General features: G+C 42.1%; 1 protein-coding gene across 3 annotated transcripts in view; it reads left to right on the top strand.

Moving 5' to 3' along the window:
• Positions 1 to 8,743: 8,743 nt before the first annotated feature.
• The window catches only part of LOC134501260 (solute carrier organic anion transporter family member 1C1-like), a 35,166-nt gene continuing 21,783 nt past the window's right edge, over positions 8,744 to 22,126 (top strand). Inside the window, exons 1-7 of one of the 3 annotated variants that reach the window (XM_063308906.1) lie at positions 8,744 to 9,009; positions 10,755 to 10,951; positions 13,375 to 13,502; positions 15,182 to 15,323; positions 15,421 to 15,553; positions 18,218 to 18,339; positions 19,506 to 19,652. In XM_063308906.1, the coding sequence (XP_063164976.1) occupies positions 13,392 to 13,502; positions 15,182 to 15,323; positions 15,421 to 15,553; positions 18,218 to 18,339; positions 19,506 to 19,652 (655 nt within the window). In that variant the 5' untranslated portion in view covers positions 8,744 to 9,009; positions 10,755 to 10,951; positions 13,375 to 13,391. Of the gene's footprint in view, positions 10,952 to 13,374; positions 13,503 to 15,181; positions 15,324 to 15,420; positions 15,554 to 18,217; positions 18,340 to 19,505; positions 19,653 to 22,126 lie in introns of all 3 variants that reach the window. The other 2 variants (XM_063308907.1, XM_063308905.1) reach the window with 2 other exon arrangements.

Raw genomic sequence — 22,126 nt, forward strand, 5'->3', positions numbered from 1 at the left:
TTACAATGTCTTCTTAATTCAGCCTTTCTCAACCTTTTGACCCTGGAGGAACCCCTGAAATATTTTTGACCCTGGGGGAACCCCTGCACATTCAGGCTCAAATCTAGGCCAGAAGTTACAAAATTATTACTGTATATTCGTTTCATGGGTAGGCCTGTCTATATGCATTAACAGTGTCCGTAAACTGAAAATAAAGAAGGAAACGTACCTCTTTAATACGAAGTTGCCCAAATTTGAAATAATTTTTTTAAAAAATCGTGATCTCCCAGGCAATCCCTAGTGACCTCCCGCGGAACCCTGGTTCCACAGAACGCTGGTTGAGAAACCCTGTCCTAATTCCTTCCCATATGAAGTGAAGTTTGCTTAGACTTGGATAAAAGCAGGCGCACAATCCACATGCAAGGAAAAACCCTGTGGTTGGTAGAGATACAAGTAATAATTCTAGTTATTATTAATTAAATTATTAGCTTAAAGTATTAAAACTGAGATCTTGCAGTATAGTTATTGGCTGATTAGTATCTTATTCCAGATAAACAGATTTTTACAAGAACTGAATATTTTGACCCTATCAACTGTGGATTCATAAAGAAACCCAACTTGCTGGGACATGTCACATCTTAACATGTTACTTCGATAACGCCTGGAACTAACTCAAACTAGTCCAGAAACTCATGTAACCCTGACAACATCAGAAGAAAAACACTTTTTAAAAAAAGTTGAGTGGAATGAAAAAATGGAAGGGCTGAACAGGAAGAACTGTGAAAAAAAGAAAGATCCCATTGTTTCTAGAGATGATAAATAAAATGACTCTTGGAACAGAACTGAAAATTGTCCATAAACTTCAGTGAATAAATACATGATTTTAACAGAGCTGGGATTTTCACATGTGTTTCTATGCTTCTCAAAATCCTTCACTCAAAAATGGTGGAGGACAAACCTGGGGGACTGAAATCCTGAGCAGAAATTCTCCTTTCTCGTTTCACAAAGACCTAATTTTCTGTTTGTTTCCAAATTAATAGACGCTCATTTAGGCAATGTGAGGAAAGGCAATGCACTCATCATTGCTAACAATCAAGGAGTGTTCCTTCATTAGCCTAGTTCCCAAACTTTCATTTATTTATTTTTCTCCCCCACAGTTTTGGGATGAGGATCAATTGGGAAGGAGAAAGTATAAATACACTTTTTGGAGTGGGAGGGAGGATAACCCACTTTTTGAGGCAGGTGGCTGATCAAAGAAAATTAGGGGAATGGAATCTCTTTAAAGTGGACTGCATAAAGGACAGAACGTTTCTGGGCTGTTTCCAGAGGTGAAAGCAGATCAGCAGTGTAGAGCCAGCTGGGCTATCATGAATTTCCTAATGTATCAGGAATGGTTAAAATGCAGCTTCATTTCTGATGCATTGTGGAGGGTGGAGAAAAAAACAGGAGCCTAGCACAGTGCTGCAAACGTAAAAGGAAATTCGTTGGCTAACACAATCTCTGTTTGTGTTTCCAGTTGTCTATTCTTTCCAAGCAAAGCGTTTTACTCCACCCCTCCCCGCTTTTCTTCTCGTTTCCAATACTCTCTCGAAATTTTCTGCCCAAGGACCGTATCCAGCCCCCATTTGGGGTGGGGTTTCTGCAAATCTTGGGGGATTTCCTGAGCATACCTGTCATGAGTAAGGATGGCGAGCAGGGGGCTCCCAACCAGGCTGTTAAGCGCATGCGTAGCACTGAGGAATTAGGTAGCCATTCCAAGAGACACAGATCGGGCCCGCCTTAGTCTTTGGGGTTTATATGTCTGGGTTTTTCCCACGCTTCTTCAGTTTGTTAGGATTTTCTGTTATGTAGCAGTAATAAAACACTAGAGACCTGTTCCTTGTCTCAGCGTGGTTCCTGGCTGTTAGGACAATACCAGTCTCTTCCTCTTCTCCCTCCCTCCAGAAGGCTTGTTTGGCCATCCCATCGTCTATTTCCAAGTGAAACACTCAGCTGGGCTGAGAAAGAGGGACTGAAAGTTACTCAGTGAGGTTCTATGGCTGAGGAGGAACTAGAAGCAGAGTCTCCCCATTCCTGGTCTAACACTTTAACCACTACACCATCCTGGTTATTTGTGTTCCGCAGCAATTGAGGTTGAGAGCGATACCAGCTCAGAACTGGAAGGTAAAGATACCATTCCATAGAAGAACTACATACCGGTAAAGATGAGGGGAGGGCATGCTTTGAAAATGATTTGGAAGAATGGCTTCAGATCTTGCAGGCACACAGTCCCTCTCTGGGGTTTATCAAAGGAGCAGGACTTTCTTCAGCCTTCTGCATGAGCCTGAAGAAAAGCTGCTGCTGCTGCTTTAAAGGTCACCTTCATTTTCATGCTGAGAGCAAGTTGGGCAGTGGTTCACGGCACAAGACTAGAAACAGGAGACTGTGAGTTCTAGTCCTGTCTTAGGCATGAAGCCAGTTGGGTGACTTTGGGCCAGTTGCGCTCTCTCGCCCATAAGAAGAAGGCAATGGCGAGCCACTTCTGAAACTGTTGCCAAGAAAATGGCAGTGGGATTGCCAAATCTCACAAGATATTGTCAGCCTCAGCATCTTGGAAGATTTGGAGAGACAGTTTGGTGTAGTGGTTAAGGTACCAAGCTAGAAACCTGGAGACTGTGAGTTCTAGTTCCGCCTTGGGCATGAAGCCAGCTGGGTGATCTTGGCCAGTCACTCTCTCTTAGGAAGAAGAAGAAGAAGGCAAGGGCAAACCACTCCTGAAATCTTGCCAAGCAAACTGCAGGGACTAGTCCAGGCAGTTGCCAGGAGGCAACATTGACTTGACGGCAGAAATAGGATTATGAATGTTAATGAGTGGCTTCCTTAAAACAATGGCATCTTTCTGTTCAGGCCCATGTGGAAGCCTGCAAAAAATCAGGCTGCTTTGATAAATAGCAGAAAGATGCTAAGCTTGCATCCACAGGAAGACCAAAGCACTTTTCAGAGGATGCACAACACTAGTGAAAAATCTCCTTTCTTCTTTCTGATCCAAATCTCTTAATACTCAGCTACATCCAATGTGCTGAGTCAGGGAGAAATATAAGCGTCCTGCGTTTTCCCCACAACATGCATGATTCAATTTATTTATTTAAAAGATTTGCATAATGCTTCCTATTTTAAAAAAAAATCTAGACATTCCTATCATTCCCATCCTCTCCCCCTCCCTCCGCAAAATGCATAGAAAAGAGCAAATGGATTAAGATATATTTAATCTGTTTACCTCTTTTGCTTTTTGCAGAAGATTTTTTGAAGCAACATTTCTCTCCTAATAATCTCTGTAGATTAATTCACTGGACTGTTTGGAAAGGGAAATTGGATTCATTTTTTTCGAAGTATAAGTTCAACTGTAAAAATACCCATGTTGAGCCACCCACCCGGGGCATTTTTAGGTGTGTCTTTGCCTTCCTCCAAAACAATCCACATAAGGAGGGAGAAAGATCATCTACAAATAAAATATACTTTTTTTTCCTTTTAAAGAAAGCTTGTTTTTCTTTCTTTTCTTTTTTCTGCCCTCTTGTGGCTGTTTATGGAGGTGCTGGAATTCAAAATGCTCGGTTAGCCCAGAACAGTGTTTCTCAACCTTGGCAACTCTAAGATGTGTGGACTTCAACTCCCAGAATTCCCAAGTCAGCATGCTGGCTTGGGAATTCTGGGAGTTGAAGTCCACACATCTTCAAGTTGCCAGCGTTGAGAAACACTGGCCTAGAAGGTTTGTACTGGCTGCGTACACACAACATACTTGGATAGGGTTACCATCTTTGGCCAGCAATCTTAAGAATGATAAGCCAGTATTTAAAAGTAGGCCTGCTGGAGAAATTACATGGTGCAGCAGAAGGGAGACTGCTACTTTATGGTTCCATCCTGCCACCCCATCATTAGGTGTATTGCTTTGAGTGCTAACCCCATGTTTAAAAGCACCAAGCCCAAAGCACTAAGCCAAAAATGCAACGCGGGTTTGGTGATCCACTGGAAGTCTCCTACAACTTTACACAATCTCTACCTGCACACGCCTATCAGCTGCTATGTTACCCGCCACATTGTGCAATGGAAGGGGATGGGTGGATCCCCAGGAAGGTGGGGAAAGGTGTCCATGAAGACACCAAGAGTTTAATTTAACTGAACTGAGAGCAGTGAACAGAGAAATGAGTGTTGCAATTGTGAAACCTGTAGAAGAATGCTGATTTATGATGACAGTAGAGATAATATGGGCAGCAGAGATGGCACGGAGGGGAGATAGCAAGGGTGAAATAAAATAGAGCCAGTAGAGATATGGGAAAGAATGCAAGCATGCGCATATAAGAAATATCTTGTCCAAAAGTAGCCGGACAGGTCATTAGTATGGTAAAAAGCACGCCTTTCATCAGGTAATTCCACGCCCAGAGGTGGGAAAGATTCTTAGAAGGTGGAAGATGTAACTGTATTAGGTAAACACACAAATGTATGCATACCTAAGAGATACCTGAGACCACTGCAGCAAAAATTATCCAATTATTGCTTTTTGCTTGTAACCACTCCTTCTTGAAAAAGTATAACTTGCTTGGTTTTTGAGAAGTTCAGGGTTCCTCTTTTGGGAAAGGAAACCCATTTCACTTTGTACCAAAGAAAATGGAGAAAAGTTTTCTCGTGTCCAGAGTCTTATTGGATTGAGCTTTGGGCTTATATATTTTACCACATTTTGTGGCCAACAGAAGGAGCCTTCCCCACTCCTTTTTTTTTTTTTTAAGGTATGGCATTCAACATTTCTTGCCAACAGAGTCTTTAAAAAAATACTTAGTTGAAATTAGTTGGCCAGAGGCCAGTTCTGGAGGTAAAAAGGCAATAAAGAGAGATCCTAACAAGCTGGATTCTGTGAATATGTAAGTTTCTAAAGAGCACAAGTGGTGTTTAATCATTGCCCTGTTGCAAAAGTTTCAATGCTATAATTAACTGGGTGCAAATAAGTTTGAATGTGATACATTTCACCCTGATGAATGGGGAAATGAAACAATGAAGTTCACAGTGCCCTTTTGGATTCAGCTATTGTCCTGGCCTGGAAAGTTTGGTGAAGTTGCAAACACGATGGTTGTCATGAGGTGATCTTTACCGATTGTGGCCCCAGCTTGCCTTGAGGCCGCTGTTAGCAGAATGTGCTCCTCAAGGTCTCTCAGAGATTGTGTGGTTGTTGTTAAACTGCAGTATGAACAATGTTGATCTTCCGACTTGGCTGTTGGCTTTAAATTCTGTATATGAAAAGATGTATCGCTTTCTCTTTTAGCTTTTTATAGCTGGACATCTACCCCATCAATCCTTCTCGAAAACGCAGGGTGCAAGGAAGGGAGAAAGCCAACGAAACGAGAAAAGATACAATAATAAGGAACTAGCCAGTTAAGTATCACATTTCCATCCTGATTTAATTACTTAACACATTTCTGTGTTGCAGTTTGCAACAAAAGGGATTAAAATATAATAATAATTGAACAATTGAACAGTTTAAAACGTGCTGTTGTCTCTAAAATATTGGATGCAAAAAGAAAGCAAAGAATGAATCATCCCTGAAACCTACATGTTAGGAATGCCTGGGGAATTGATTAACTTGCAAAGGAGAAGATGATTTTGTCAGATAGCCAAATCCTAAATTATGATCTTCTATTGAAACTGGCTTAGTAGCCAGGGCAGTTGTTTCAGTAATGGAGTAACACGTGTGTGCCAGATGTTACAACATCTGGATCAAGGACAAAGATAACCACATATCTAGAGTATGAAAAATAAAGGTACGGCTCCCTTAACTCAACCTCAATTCCTAGAGAATGGCTATATCTATGCGGTTTTCTAGGGGACAATACTGGAGTTAATAGGCATTGCTTTCTTTGGGATGTTTTCTTTAAATGTCCCAGTCCATTCTATCACTCTGGGATTCCTGTTGGTCTCTCATCCCAGTACTAGCCAAGTTCAACCATGAGTAGCTTTTTCAAGTTTGGTCCTGTTCAGTCTCTAGTTGCTATTGACCTAGAGACCATTACAGTAGTCTCAATGTGAGGTTACCAGTACAGAAGCAACTGTGGTTATACCATTTGTATCCAGGGGAAGTGATAACATATACAAATATATAAAATAACCTATTTTAGTAGGATACCAAGATGTGCTGTAAAAATCCTCCCAACCACAATATGATTTCTGTGTTTCTTTGCTACCATCTAATGGTTGTTTTTGCCATAGCTCAGGGAGAGAGTTTGGACTGAGAATAAGAAATTATCAGCAAAGCTATTGTTCAGCTGCGGCTGTGAATGCAGTATGATTGATGGGTAGACTCTTTAGCGTTAACCATTAAACTTTCAAGAAGGAGCTAAAGCTAGCTGCTCACAGGCCATTTTAGATGGTGGTTATCCAGGTTAACCAGTAAGGTCTCTGTCATGGCAGGGATTTAAACAAGCTGATAAGGTAACAGATTCCCGACCCACAGTGTGAAATGTTAAACTGAATGTCTTATGTCTGTATCTGAAATTTTAGCCTTTGGGGTGGTGGTGGGAAACATCGGGGTGCTTTTTGAACGCTCAAGAACAAAATTTTCAAAGGGAGCAAGTATTTCTCTTTACATTCCACCAGCCAACTTGGTCTCTCTTGCTTCTCAATGAGCAAAATTGGAATTTAGAATCAGGATCTAGAATGCTTTCATCCAGTGGGAAACAGCCTGAATAGTCATGGAACCAAAGTGTTCTTTGCCATTTTCAAATGCCAGTTTGGACAAATTATTTAATACACTTTGAATAGAGTTTTTCTTGTACTGAGGGTTATCTGAAGTATGCAATTGTCTTGAAAAGTTCATGTTCCATGTAGACAAATATGAAAGGGACAGACCTTCCGTAACTGGAGTGTTACCACCAAGAATGTTTTCTCTCTACGTGGCATTTGCTATGGTGTGTTTGCTGAAGGCACTCAAAAGAGGGCCCTTCAAAGCAGAGTTTCAACCAGGCAAGTAGAACTTGGAAACACTACTTGTTATGCAACTTTAAACTCCTCTAAAATGTTTTTTAAAAGAAGAAGAATTTTACCAGATCTGTGCACAATTCTTTTTCCAGAATCGCCCTCCCAACAGGGCCATTGCTGAAGATTCTGAAGACTGAAGTCCACACATCTTAGAAGATGCTAAGATGGGACAAAGATGGCCTACACTCTGAAATATACATTGAAAGCCATAACATCCCAGCTTCGTTAGCCAATTTCTGCCATCTTTTGGATCAACCAATGTTTAGCAATTCAGAGACAATTGAAAATTACCCAGCTCTTTTCTCTAATTAATCTAAGATGCTAGGATAACCTGCAGGACCAAACGACAATAGCTTTTGCCGCATCCTCTTTTTGAAAATCTGTATCTCCTTGTTCTTTAAACAACCCTAGGAGAGTAAAAAATAGGGAGAGATAAACATTGCTGTATTTCAGACATCCTCAGGGTATGATGGGGTCAGCCTTCTCAGAATTGCCAGCCAGATGCTGATTTCTATAAGTCTAGCAAGTTCCTCAGAAGAAATACTCTTCACCTTGTAGTGATGTCATCTAGGCCAGCAAGCAGGGAACTATATTCCAGTACAATTGGTGAGCGCCAGATTGAGGAAAATGGATGGATTATATAATAGCTTGCGCCATATCTTCTATTTAATTTTCTATTATTTAGATATAAACACCACTGATTATTTGTCGTCCTCCTCTTCCTCTGTCCTGGAACTTGGAAATAATCCAGAAATAGTCTGGAGTTCTCTATTCTTTTCTGGAGCTTCAAGGGCAATGGTTAACATCCTATCATTTTAATTATTGTTATTCAGTCTGGTCTTAAAATGAAGTCATACACAAGCTGGATGCTATCTGCCATTATTTGGGTATGCCTTTAAGTCACTTGGAAAGTGAGGAGGATCACACACTTCCAAAGTGTTAGGCCTGAGTCTTTCTGCCATGTGTCTCTATGCTATTTTCCAATCACTGGATTGAGAGCCTGTTTGGTCTAGTGGTTAAGGCACCAGGCTAGAAACCGGGAGACTGTGAGGCATGAAAGCCGGCTGGGTGACCTTGGGCCAGTCACTTTCTCTCAGCCCAAGAGCCAATCAGGCGTAGTAGGAGCGTTCTAGTCCCGCCTTAGGCATGAAAGCCGGCTGGGTGACCTTGGGCCAGTCCCTCTCTCTCAGCCCAAGAGCCAATCAGGCATAGTAGGAGAGTTCTAGTCCCGCCTTAGGCATGAAAGCTGGCTGGGTGACCTTGGGCCAGTCCCCCTCTCTCAGCCCAACCCACCTCACAGGGCTGTTGTTGTGGGGAAAATAGGAGGAGGAAGGAGTATTAGGTCTGTGACCCACCTTGAGTTATTTATAAAAATAAGAAAGGTGGGATTAAAAAAAAATCTAAAGAACAACAACTCATTCCTTTGTGGGTTTGAGCATGATGTACATACCTTTTCTTCCAAGACTAACAGATCTGGACTTCTATGTGGTCCCGAAGAGTCAACACAGACTTGATGGCACTTTTTTAAAAAAAAATTGGACTGCAAAAATCCAAAGGCCCAGTAGATGGCAATATGGTTAGAGCTTTTAGTGTCTTTTTGGTGCCATGTAGCAGTCACCCAGATTTTTTCAGTCCAGATAGACAGCTGTGTGTTCTTCACTAACGGAGCAATTCTTTCAGGCAATCTTTACCACTTGCGTCCAAAGGACACACAGTGGGAAGAGTTGTGTTTTGTTCTTCTACTTCTAAAGAAGTCAACTGTTTGCAAGCAAAGATCTGGACCCGGATGCAACTACTGGCAAAATGCCCATTGATTAACAACGCAAGCAATCACAGTTTGCCTTATAAATCTGCCCTATTGCTTTGCTCTGCTGGGAAGGATGGAACCGAGTAAAAAAAAGCAAGGGGAAAGTTATGCAATGCCATGCATAAAAACCTCCACCTTCCAAAGGAGGCTGATCCCTGAACACGCACATGATTTGGCTGCTCGCCTCAGGGAGATTGAAGAGTTCAGACCTGCCAGACAAACAAGTAAGTTTTCTCTCTTTTGGTCGTGATCATCTCATCTGCGCTGCGCTACCTCCTTAATTGAGTGGGAGGGCGCTTGGTGGGAATCATTTAACCCTTGGAGGATCTTGGGCTACATACCACCCCACCCACCCCCAAAAAGTTCTAGTACAAAAGAACTGGTGTTGAACGAATTGGGACATGAAGGCATGTAATGTGATCCTTCGGCATTACTAAAGGAAAAAAAATCTGTTTTTTAGTAGGCTAAGAACTGCTGCAAAGTTTCTCAGCTTGATTTTCCCCAGATTTGTCTTTCAGTTTCTCATTCTGACAACTGCAGTGTTAGTTAATAATAAATAGGGGGGTGGGGAGGTTGGATTAGAGTTGAACCACTAAAAGCAAGGGACTTGAGTCTAAATGAAATCTTTTTGATTCTAATGGGTAGGGTTTAAGTATTTATTACTATTTGTAACTTGCCTTTCTATCCATAACTGAAACTTGCCTGGGTTTCATGAAGGAAATAGAGTAGTGCTCTGGGCGCCATTCCAGGTGTGGTGGCTTCTTCTGAAGGCTTTGATAGTTGGTCCTTACATACCTCAGAAAATCGTGTTTCCCAGATCAAGTTGCTGACTCCCCATATAAACATGTTTTCAGGAGCTAAGTTCCACCTGTAGCTATATCTGTAATCTGAGGAGAAGTTGGAGATGCCAAGAAAAAAGAGGACTTCTTGGTTGTGGTTTATCATTTATCCTTCTTGGAAAAGTTTGCCTGATGCCAACAGTGCCATCTTTTGGCAGAAGTTAAGATGTTCTTTAAAATCTCTCTCTCTCTCCTGGGTTTTAACAATGCATAAGGATGTATACATCCTCTGCCTATGGAAGTTCCATTAAGCTATTCCTACTGATAGCCAATATTAGACCTTATCTCCTGCATGGATTTACCTCATCTTGTGAAAGGGAGTTGTTCTGGAAAACAATCGAAACTTGCCAAGTTTACCCGAAATAGGATATGGTTCATGTTTGTCCCCTTGGCAATCAGATATGAAGTCATTTTAAAAAGTGAAATCAGAGACTCATAGAATGTAGAGATCAATGGGCCCTGGAGGTTATATGGGAGGGCTGGGGGGTGAGGACAGAATGACGTAAACAGCATCGTGCCATTGTGAGGTTCCCCTGGCCCCTTTCATATCTATCTATCTATCTATCTATCTATCTATCTATCTATCTATCTATCTATCTATCTTATTAATTAAATTTATATGGCTGCCCATCTCACTGGAAGTGACTCTGGGTGGCATACAATAATCAAATAAAACAATGCATATATAAAAACAATTATATAAAAATATTAAAAATCCCTATTAAAAAGTAAATACTATTAAAATTAAAATATACACACCCCAGGCATGGAGAGAGTGAGTCTATCCACCTCAGTAGTGGAGCCATCTAAGCATGTCTTTGGTTCCCTGGGACCCCCAGGCCTTGAGGGTGATATAACCAGGTCTTGAGGGTCTTCCAGAACATCAAGAAGGATGGTGCCAACCTTTGTATGGACATAGCAACATCATACATGCCTATAAAAGGGACGGAACTTGTGGTGCAAAAATGTGATGCTCCTTTTGTCATTTCAACAAAAATAGCAAGATCTTGCAGACAACCACAGAAGTTATCCAGACCATTGTCCTCTGTCCACTGAAAGATTTCCAGAGCAGGAGATTCCTTTGACATACAGCTGCCCACCACCAAGGTCCTTCTGTGGGACTTTTCCAGGTTTTGGAGCAGCCAGAGAATTATAGAATCATAGAGGTGGAAAGGACCACAAAGATTATCAGGTCCAACCCTCAAAGCTTCTGAGTGATGGACAGATGAGTAATGGAAAATAACAACAGCAATAGAACCTTCTAACATCTCCAAGAAGCTCTGAAACACCATCAAGAAAAATCTGAAGGAGTTTCCCAAGAAATAAGGTAAGGAAACAAGTCTCTTTCAAGGGGGAAGAGAGATTTTGAGAAAAACAGGAGGTAGTCTTCAGCCCAGCATTAATTCAACCCTCTCCGGTGAAGGAGACCTCACCTTTTCTTGAGGTCACCTGCTCCACCCTTACCAACGTTCAGCCAAAGCAGCTTTCTTCCCGCTTCCTCTTGTGTGTTCTTATGGCAGCAGAAACAGAATGAAATGTTTCTGTAACTCAGAAGACTCGGGAGGAGCCTGAAACATGATGAAAATGTTTTGCCTTTATCTAACGAGGTCAGATTCTCTGGAAGATGGATCGTTAGCTGAAGATGAAACACAAAGTGCAGGCTGTGTTTAGCAACCCAGTTTGGCCAAAGCACATTCCACACCGTTTGCACATTGTTTGATGTTAGCCATGTTAAACACTCGTTAATCCTGATATGGCCATTGGCTCAGGGCCCCAGGATGGAAGGTTGGGCCTTTTCAGATCCACATGGAATTTAGAAGAGATAAAACACTGGGATGGTCTGGGTGGAGAGAGACTCATAAAATTAGTCCTGTTTTAGTTAACATAGTGATAGGATGAAAAGGAGGATCTAATTGGGATTTGGGTTACTTTTCACCCTGGGAAACTGCGGCACTACTGAGGCAACATTCTTTGCTCCCTTTTATGAAAAGTAAGTCCCACTGAATTTTGGCTGTTTGATGGTTGTAAAAAAAGAGCAAGAAAAATATTTTTAATAATAATACTCTGAAGGTATAGAATTCTGATTTAAACAGGAATTCTTGTAGCTCATAACCCACTTTTATTTCAGAACTGAATTCAGAATTTTATTTAGTTTTTCTTGAGGGGACAGATGTAGGATTGTGCCATCAAGCTTCACACCTATACATACATTTTAAAAAGTTTCCTTCAAATTAAATTTGACTTCATGTGATTTAAGAGACATGTCAATGTGGTTGTTTTGGCAGCTGGGTAGACATGGTCTGTCATTGTCTTTTCCAGGATGTTTTTTCAACTTCCTGGTGTTGCCTTCAGCTCTGTGATTCCTTAGTGGACTCACATCAGGACTGACCCTGCTTAGCTTCCAAGGTCAGTCAGGTGCTAAATCCATAGACTTCAGCTGATGATCCCACATTCCCAGTCCTTTCTATATTAAGCCCAAATCCCTACCCTACTAAATTTTTGTTAGGTTTTATAAAATAATATTTGCAATGTTCACACTGGGAAGATATAAATGTAGGTGTGTGGATGTTCTGAATCTCAGGATGCCATAGAATTGCAATTCTCAATGTTCCTCATGGTTGGTCTGCTGTCTGAGGTTGCAAAGAATTCATATCAGTATTGAGTGCCCTCCCTCCCTCCCTCCCTTCTCCTCCTCCCCCCATTCTTCAATGATGTTATGGCACATTCCAGTTGCCAGCATGAAAAGATGCCATTTTGATCATCTAGCACAAGCAGTGCTCAACCTGAGGTGGGGGAGGGGGGGCTGAGGACCACATCTAGCCTTTGAGTTGTGAGCTGGGGCTTTGTTGCACAAGGTAAGTGTGGCTACTTCTCAATTAGTTTCAATTACGGTAAATTTTAATATAGCTAATAGACTTAATTATTTAGCCCTTTATCACATTAAAAATTGTAAACTAGGAACAATTTGTTGTGGGAATGGAGAGGGCCACCCCTCAACGCTTTTGGAGGCTGCATACAATCACGGGGCAGACCTCGGTTATTCATCTGTAATATAGGGATTATAATTTGCTGTCAATCGATGTGTATAATTTTTTATGTGTAATTCCTTGTTAATATTCCCACATGCTGAAAAGAGCAATCAAGCCAATTGTTTTAGATTAGGGAACCATGAAGTCCTCTTCCTGAATTAGTACAAAAAATAAGCCCATTAAACAGTATGACTGAAGTCTGTATGTGGACTAATATCTTTTTAAAGATAATTTTTATTAAAGATTTTCACATAAGTAAAAGATAAACATGAAATTATGTAGAGTGAAATTAAAAAAAAGAAAGATAGAAGATAAAAGAAGAAGTAGAAAAGACAGTGCAGGTAGAAAAAAGAGAAGAAAAGAAAAGAAATATAAACAAGCGGCTTCCAATCTTCTTTACAGCAATTACAAACAAATTCGTTATCTCCCCTCCCTCTTTAAAGTTACAACATGGTTCTATAGGTGGACTAATATCGATTAAGCTTGGGGGAAGGAAGGTTAAGGATTAAGAAGAGGGATAGGTATTGAAGGCAATGGGATATTATGGAAAGACAGGACTTGGGAGAAGAGTGGACTTTCCCCCTGGTACTTGAGATCATAGGATGAACTTTGGAGTTTAGGATTAGGCCCATAGGCCAGGAATTCCCCTTATACACATTCTAGAAATGAGATAAACTTCAGTCATATTTTGACCACCAAACAGAAAGGTCTGTGTTCCCAGTCTAGAAGATCAACTCCATGGATGGAAAAATGGCCGCACAGCAAGCAAAAGAAAACCCATTTGCCTTGGATAAAACCCTTGGATCACATCCTACGAAGGCTACGTCTCTCTCTATTTCAAAGCTAAAGGTAATCGTTTTCCTTCTTCCCTCCTCCAGTTTTCTCTTCAATGAATCCTTGAGCTGCATCTGACAAAGGCTATGTCTCTTTCTGTTCGGAAGTTTTCCTTTCTGCTGTTTTCTCTGCAATAAACCCTTGGATCACATCCAACCAAGGGTACATGACTTCTGTTTCAAAGCTAAAAGCAATAACTTTTCATCTCCCCACCTGCTACTTTCCTTGCAGAGTTGAAAACTATTCATATGATTCACGCTTAAAATTACATATTCCCTATTTATTGGAGGTAGAGAGCTGTGTTAGTCTATAGTAGCAAAAAATCAGAGGTCTGGTAGCACCTATTCTGACTAACAAATTTTACGAAAGAGCATAAGCTTTCTGATTATATTCCCTACCCACCTTCCACCTGTTTCTTTCATCATGTTTGAATTTTAGATTGTAAACACCTTGAGGTCAGGGGTTTTGCTCTCTTTCCTCTGTGTACTTTTGAGAACCTTATAAAATAAGTCCATTCCTTCCATTTCTGGTGTTCAAAACATGAGTAGCTTTGCTTATTCAAAAGAGCATTACCCATGAGCAAGACAGCCACGATAAGATTTTTGCTTAATCTTCTGTTAGCCACTTAGATTTGTGCATTGGGTGGCCATATGAATTGTTAAATCAATCAGTCAACCTCGAGATTTTCAGAAGGGAGGAAAAAATAGAAAAAAGTAGGTCTGTGCAGCACTTTGGATCTATGAGGTAGACCAGACTAAGAAACCAATGCTATATAGGTCTAGAACTACTTTTATTGCAAGTCTGAATGTGCTTCCCCCCTCCCTCACTTCATCTTCATCTGTCTGAGATGTTCACTGAAATTAATTTCTTGGAATGGGCTCAAGTCATGCTTCTCTGATCAATGCCTTGGTGGTGGCTCTTCCTCCTGTCCTTCAAGGCCATTCTCTATGCCCTCTACAGTGTCTTATACCTGTTTGGACTACCGTAACACTCCACTTGGGGCTGACTTTAAAAACCACTCAGAAGCAGCTGACGAAGGCTCATTCATTCACTAAAACCCAGCATTGGGAGCATCTTATACTTGTCCTAGACTTACTGCAGAGGCCACCAATAAGCTTCGAGGTGCAGTTTAAAAAGCTGGTTTTAACCTATAAAAGTCTCCACAGCTTGGCACCATGTTACCTTCAGGAAAGCGTTCTCCAGCTATTATCAACCCAACCTATATGATCTTTCTAGGAGAAGCAGTTTATAGTTCCCCACTTTTGGGAGATGAGGGGGGCCAAGGCCAGGAGGCCCTTCTTCTTGGTAGCAGCATCAGCCTTTTGGAGCAGCCTTCTGGTTGAAATTAAATTGGCTCCCACCTAGCTACCTTCTGCGGACAACTTAAAGCTGTTTTGTGTGGCCTTTGGGGACTGGTGCTGTTAATTGCTTATTTTACTGTTTTATTTTTCAATTTTTAATTTTTACCATGCGTATTTCACTTGCATGTGGGCTCTTGATTGGAATGCACTGAGATATAGACATAAAGGGTGGATAAATAATAAGTAATGAAATTGACTACCCTATCAAAAGGGTATGTTATACTCCATAATATAACAATAGTAAAAATGCTCTATAGATATGAGATATCGCTATCAACTCTCTAGCGACAGCATCTTTGCCAGCTCACTACTTTATCTCTGTTTTCACCTTAGATATTTCTTGGAGCTCTGGCATTTTCTTTTTTTGCCAAAGCTTTCTCAGGAAGCTACATGAAGAGCATGATGACTCAGATTGAGCGGAGATTCGAGATCTCATCGTCTGTGGTTGGCTTGATTGATGGGAGCTTTGAGATAGGTAGGCTGACCCCCTCTGTGGTGCAGATGTTATGGCTTGGCAATAGAAGGTCTTCTCTTTTCTCAGAGGGCTGTTCTTGTCTCTTCTTCTGATTCAGGAAACTTATTGGTGATGGTTCTGGTGAGTTATCTTGGACCAAAAGTTCACCGTCCAAAGGTGATTGCAGCAGGTTGTCTGATCATGAGCTTTGGATCCTTTGTATCGATGATGCCACACTTCATCATGGGACAGTAAGTGGAGTTTGCCTGACTTACAAAGAACATCTCTTTCCACCTTGAAGTCTACAGCCAGATCACCTGAGTAAATCTGAGGAACAGTTGGTTTCTCTTTTTCTAAAACATGACCTGATTCTTTCTCCTTTAGTTGCACTGTGGCTTGGCTTGTTGTACAAACCCAGCCTGTTGGATTACATTGGGATTAAAGACTGCATGTGCTTTGTTTGGTTCCTGGATCAACCCCTTTCTTGATCTGCAAAATTCAATGAATCATAAAATAAACAGGGATGGATTTGTGCAAAATGGCAAAATATGCACAAAGCCTAATCAAGGACTAACCAAGAATGAGACTAACCAAGTTGCTAGGTCTTTTATGGATCTTTAATGGACATGTTATGTTGTGAATTGAGCTATAATATGATGAATGATGTGAAAGGTCCCCCGTGCAAGCTCCGAGTCATGTCTGACCCATAATAATAATATGATAGGAGCCAGAAAACAGGTGAATTCACTACCCAAATTAAGTGAGACTTCTATTGAAGAGAATGGATGTGGCACCTGTCATAGCTTCACTGAAACATTACTGTCAGATGCAGGACTTTCTAGATACATAGATACTGTGCATACATATTTACCACTTTCAGGGTAAGCTACGTTATGCACAGCACAGAAAAGGAGTAAGAAATCATAAGCATAAGAAATGAAAGACAGGGTAAGAGAAATAAAAGGAAATCTAATGCATTCAAGTTACACCAACATCATTCCCTATATGTCTCCACGTCTTTCTATCCTTGGAAACCATCATCACTTTCCCTGTAGGCACACACCACTTCATGGAGTGCTGTGGTTCTTTAAACTTCTCACCTCTGTCTTTCTGAGGGTCTCCTCAACTCCACCTAGGCACGAAGTTCTTGTTCTGCCCCTTTCTCTCAACCCATTCATTCTTCTTTCATATATCAGTTTGGCCAGTTTGGTCTAGTGGTTAAGGTGCTGGGCTAGAAACCAGGAGTCTGTGAGTTCTAGTTCCGCCTTAGGTGTGAAAGCCAGCCGGGTGACCTTGGGCCAGTCCCTCTCTCTCAGCCCAACTCACCTCACAGGGTTGTTGTTGTGGGGAAAATAGGAGGAGGAAGGAGTAATAGGTATGTTCCCTGCCTTGAGTTATTTATAAAAATAATAAAGGTGGGATAAAAATTAATAAATAAATACATTTATTTATTTATCTCTATCTAAAATGAGATGTACCCAGGAGCCTATGTGGAAGGAAGTAAAGAGATGATTTGAGTAGTCTCAGCTCAAACTTGGGACCATGGCCTTCTGGTTGGATGGCTGGATGGGCAGACAGACAGACGATATATAGATAAATAATATTGAGTAACATTATAGGAAGACTGCATAAAATACTTGACCTAGTGACTGGATTATCCAATTTTTTAATTTTATGTAATCCACTGGATCATAAAGAATGGTGTCCGTGGAGGAGAGGTCAGCACCAGCAAGACAGTGGATGGAGTGTTGCAGTGCAAGCCAGTCTTCTTTTAAACATGTGTGCAATGTCAATATGTATGCAGAAGGGGTTGGCGCTTACATCATGATGCTCAGCCTGCCATTTTGACAATTTTAACTTCCACCCACCTCCATGGATGCTGCTGACCATGAACTAAGCAGATGAACTGGGTTTGTACAAGACTGTAAAGCATACATACACGGACATACTGTATATCCATGTTTAAAAGTAACCTTGCAGCTGCTAGGTCTTTAACTGTGGAGTCCTTGGTGCTCTCTGAGCCTTGTTGTTTTCTTGCAGATGTCTCATTGCCAGACTAGGCAACATCTTCAGTGCAAAGAGGGAGGGGGCCTTGCTCTCAGTTTATATACCATGGCTTGCCCTGCTTGTGTTGATTAGGGTGTATTGTGCTGTTTGATGGTTCATCTGATGTTAATCCTAGTGTTGATTTTTGCATATCTGGGTGCTGATTGCTGGCAAGGGAGTGTACTGGTCTTTTGGCTTTTCTATTGTCTCTTTGGAATGGTATGTAGATGTTGTTTACCTCTATGTGTCTGTTGATGGCTGCTTTGTCTGAGTGCTAGGCTTCCAGGAATTCTCTGGCGTTTTTGGATTTGGCTTGGTTTAGGATGCTCAGAGTTTCCCAGTTGAAACTGTGGTTGAGTCTGTCCATGTGTTATGAGATTAAGGAGTTCTCATCGTGTCTTCTGACTGCTAGTTGTATATTCAACTGTTGTATACTGGAACTATTATGTAAGAAGTGTGCTGGGTGGCTAGAAAGTTGGACCAAGAGCAGAGTGCCTATTTCAAACCTTCCTTCACATACACACCCAAACCACAGGGTTTAATTGATTTGATATTGTTTCTCCTTAAAGATCCCTGGGAAAATAACGTAGGAGGAAGTTCCACATATAGACTTAGTTCCTAGGAGAATATCAAAACAAAATACTTTTTCTATTATGGATTTGTTTGGACCTGTTACATGAACACAGTGATTGTGTTTTGTTCACCTGAGTTTAGCATGTTGTGTTAACCCAAACCACATATCAACACAACCATCAATCAGAGCTAAAGGACCCCATGGAGAGATCTTCTTTCTATAATAATAGTAATGGGGGGGGGGGACCCAAAAGCTTTCACTTTCCAGTCCCAAAATCCTGGCTTTTGTTCTGCAGTTACAATTACAAAAGTATTGCAGTTTCCTTGGCCAATTCATCTGCAAGCGTTTCAGCCTGTGCGTCAGCATCTCCCCATCACTACGCTCTTGCCGAAAGTTCCCGAAACACAACTGCTGTTGGTAAGTGAACATTTCCAGTGGCTTTGGGCTGTTTTAGAGGTGCTTCGTTCAAGGGGTGAGCACTCAGGTGTTAAGTGTCCACAAGCAACTCCGGAAAGGTGATCTAATTCTTTAGATTCATGGTACTGTAAATCTGCCCTTTAGATGGTCCACAGTATTGTCCTCTCCCTTGTTTGCCGAGCAATCCATACCATGATTTTTCAGTTTGATCAGTTTCTTTGCCCTCACAATCTAAGTTAGCTTTCTTACTTGGATTGGGTTCATTGAAAACTCAAGATATGAAATCAAAACTCTTAGGTTTAAGGACACAGCTAGAGAAAGCATCGGAAGCTGTGCAGGCAGTCCTCGATTTATGACCATTTGTTTAGTGGTGTTCGAGGTTACAAAGGAGCTGAAAAAAGTCACAACCGGTTCTTACACTTGTGACTGTCATAGCATCCCTGCAGTCATGTGATCAAAATTCAGGTGCTTGGCAACTGGCATGCATTTACAACAGTTGCAGCATCCCGGGGTTATGTGATCTCCATTTGTGACCTCCCCAGCTGGCTTCCGGCAAGCAGAGTCAATGGGGAAGCTGGATCTGCATAATGACCAAGTGATTCACTTAATGACCATGGTGATTTGCTTAATGACTGTGGCACAAAAGTTCATAAAATCGGGTGTGACTCACTTAATGACTGCCTCGCTTAGTGGCAGAAGTTCCTGGCCCGACTGTGGTTGTAACTCGAGGACTACCTGTATTGGACTTATAATAGGTTTCTTGAAATGAAGCAAGAATACTCAGGGTGAGGTTAATTATTTACCCCTTGAGAGAAATTAGTGCCACTCTTCTCCCCCAGTGTTATTTATGCCTGTTATCAACAGGGGAGAGCAGAGGGATGGCACGTACTGATGACCTGTGAAAAAGTGGCTGTCCTGCCATCCATCAAAGCCAACCCAGGTCCAACAGCTTGCTTTTGCAATTATTATTACACTCGTTTGAGCAATTCACCCCCACCACAAGAGCTAGAAAGTTGCTGTAAAGTAGACATTGCCTTGCAAAGTTTGGAATCTGTGAAACTGAACACCTGCTAGTTTGTATGGTAGAACAAAACGCTATTATGCTTAGGTAGTATTGTGATCAAGTTGTGGACCCCACAACTTCTTAGGGCATCTTTTGTTTTCAGAATGTGAAAAAATGACAAGTTCCTACCTATGGGTCTTTGTGCTTGCTGGGAACCTTCTACGTGGAATTGGGGAAGCACCTATCATGCCCTTGGGAATGTCTTACATCGATGATTTTGCCACAGAAGAAAACTCTGCCTTTTACATAGGTAAAATAAAGACAGTTGTTTTTTCTCTCCTGATTTGAATATTAGAACTGAGGTGGGAACAAAGTTATAGCTATCACAGCCCCCAGACTTCAACTCCCAGAATTCAACTCTGCCAATATGTCCAATGACTTCATGGACTGGGAATTCTGGGAGATGCAATTCCAGCCCAGCTGGAAGGCACCAGGTTGAAGAAGGAGGGGGTCCCTCAAATCTTGACTTCCAGATATTGCTTTTTATAGGTTCAAAATATTTCATCACAAGGATTCTTTAATAAGTCTGCCTTAAAACCCATCCATAGAAAGTTCACAGATGGTCAGCAAATTAGTTCTGAGATACTAGCCCCATTTTTTTTGCTGGCACAGAAAATGAGAGAAGCATTTTGCCAGTTTTTGGAGGGTGGGAGCAGAGGATATTTTGGGAAGAAATTCGGGAGAAGTAATCAGTGGTCTAGTAGCAGTGGTGTAATTAGGTCCTCACAATGCCTGAAATTGATTTTTTTTTTCTCTCTCTCTGGAATGCCCTGGTACAATGCTATGTCATCTTTGTGAAGGTATTGTCATTTTAGTTCTTTAGAACCCTCCTTAGAAATACACTCTAAAGGAAGGTCATACTACTCTTAGGTGATTGATGTCCTAAAAACTTTTGGGAGGCAATCATGTGCCATAATCATAGTGATGCAATGACATCAGGTATGGCTGATCTTTGGGGTAACTAAGTCTGACAGCTTGTAGACTTCATTTTTGATTTGCTTCTCAATGGAAATTGTCAATGAATTACTCTTTGGTTTTTTGCCAAATTGCTGATGAAATTTATCAGTATGAGTTTTGAAGGCTAGCAAGGTTACACAAAACAGATTCAGTCCCGAGGACAGCTGTTGCAACCCCCAGGCTGTTGACCCATTAGTAAACAAATCGAGGAACAGCTGCGGAACTGGGGACAGTCTGATCTTATTGGGCCTGAGGAAGTGGACAGGGTTCTCAGGTCTGTTAGTGCAGCCACCCCTGTTAGGTCCATGTCCCTCCTGGCTAAGGCCCCCTGGGAAGGGACATGTGGTTGGGTTTTGGTGTGGTTAATTCCTCTTTGAGGGAAGAGGTAGTTCCACTGTCTCTTAAGGAGGTGGTTTGCCCCATCCTCAAGGGGCAATTGCTAGACCCCACCATTCTGGACAATTTTCATCCAGATTCCAACCTTCCCTTTCTAAGGAAGGTTGTAGAGAAGGTGGTTGCATTGCAGCTTCAGAGGACTCTGGAAGAAGTAGATTATCTGGGCCCCTTTCAGTCATGGGACTGCGACAGCATTGATCACACTCTGAGATGACCTCTGGTGGGTGCAGGATGGGGATGGTACATCCATCCTTGCTTTTCTTGATCTCTCAGTGGCTTTCAACACCATTGATCATGGCATCCTTCTGGACTGGCTCTAGGAGGTGGGGGTGGGTGGCATGGTGTTGTTCTTGCTCTTTTCCTTCCTCCGGGGTCAGTTCCAGTCAGTGTTGATGGATCCAGCCAGCAGCCCCTCCTTTGTGGGGTGCCTCAGGGCTCGGTACTCTCTCCCCTCCTGTTTAACATCTACATAAAGCCACTGGGTGAAGTCATCTCATGGTTTGGAGTGAGGTATGCTGATAATACCCCACTTTAAATCTCCACCCCAGTCCTCCTGAATCGTGCCATGGAGGTTCTGTCGCAGTGCCTGGAGGCTGTGGGGGCCTGGATGGGGTGCAACAGGCTTTAGCTCAACCCAAGCAAGACCAAGTGGCTCTGGGTTTTTGGACCTCCTAGTTCCTGGGACCTTCCATCTTTGGTTCTGGATGGGGTAGCACTGCTCCAGTCAGACCCAGTGCACAATCTGGGGTTCTTCCTGGACTCACAGCTCCTGTTCAAAGAGAAGTTTGCAGCCATGGCTAGGAGGGCCTTTGCACAGCTTAGGGCTGTGTGTCAGTTGTGCCTGTTCCTGGACTGGGGGGGCCCTGCTGATGGTCACTCATGCCCTTGTGACCTCCAGATGGGATTACTGCAATGCTCTTTATGTGGGGCTGCCCTTGAAGAGTATTCAGAAGTTTCAACTAGTGCAAAATGTGGCAGCGCAGGTAGCTACTGATGCCAGTTACTAGCACATGTAACACTACTGCTCCGCAAATTGCATTGGCTTCCAGTATGCTTCTGGGTGCAAGTCAAGATGCTGTTGGTCACCTTTAAACCCTTCATAGCTTAGAGCCAGGTTACTTACAGGACCATCTCTCCCCAATTGTTTTTACCTGTCCTATCCTATCTGACAGGAAGGGCATGCTTTGGGTACCATCAGTTGGAAGTGTTGGCTGGTGGGGTCCAGAAGGAGAGCCTTTTCTGCCATGGCACCCGCCCTTTGGAACTTCATTCCCCCTGAGATTAGATTGGCCTCCATCCCTGTTGGCCTTTCGTGAGGCCTTGTAAACATGGCTTTGTGCTTGAGCCTGGGGCCCAGGGCATGGGTTAGAG

Source organism: Candoia aspera, chromosome 7 (assembly GCF_035149785.1).
Source record: "Candoia aspera isolate rCanAsp1 chromosome 7, rCanAsp1.hap2, whole genome shotgun sequence".
Classification (NCBI taxonomy): Eukaryota; Metazoa; Chordata; class Lepidosauria; order Squamata; family Boidae; genus Candoia; species Candoia aspera.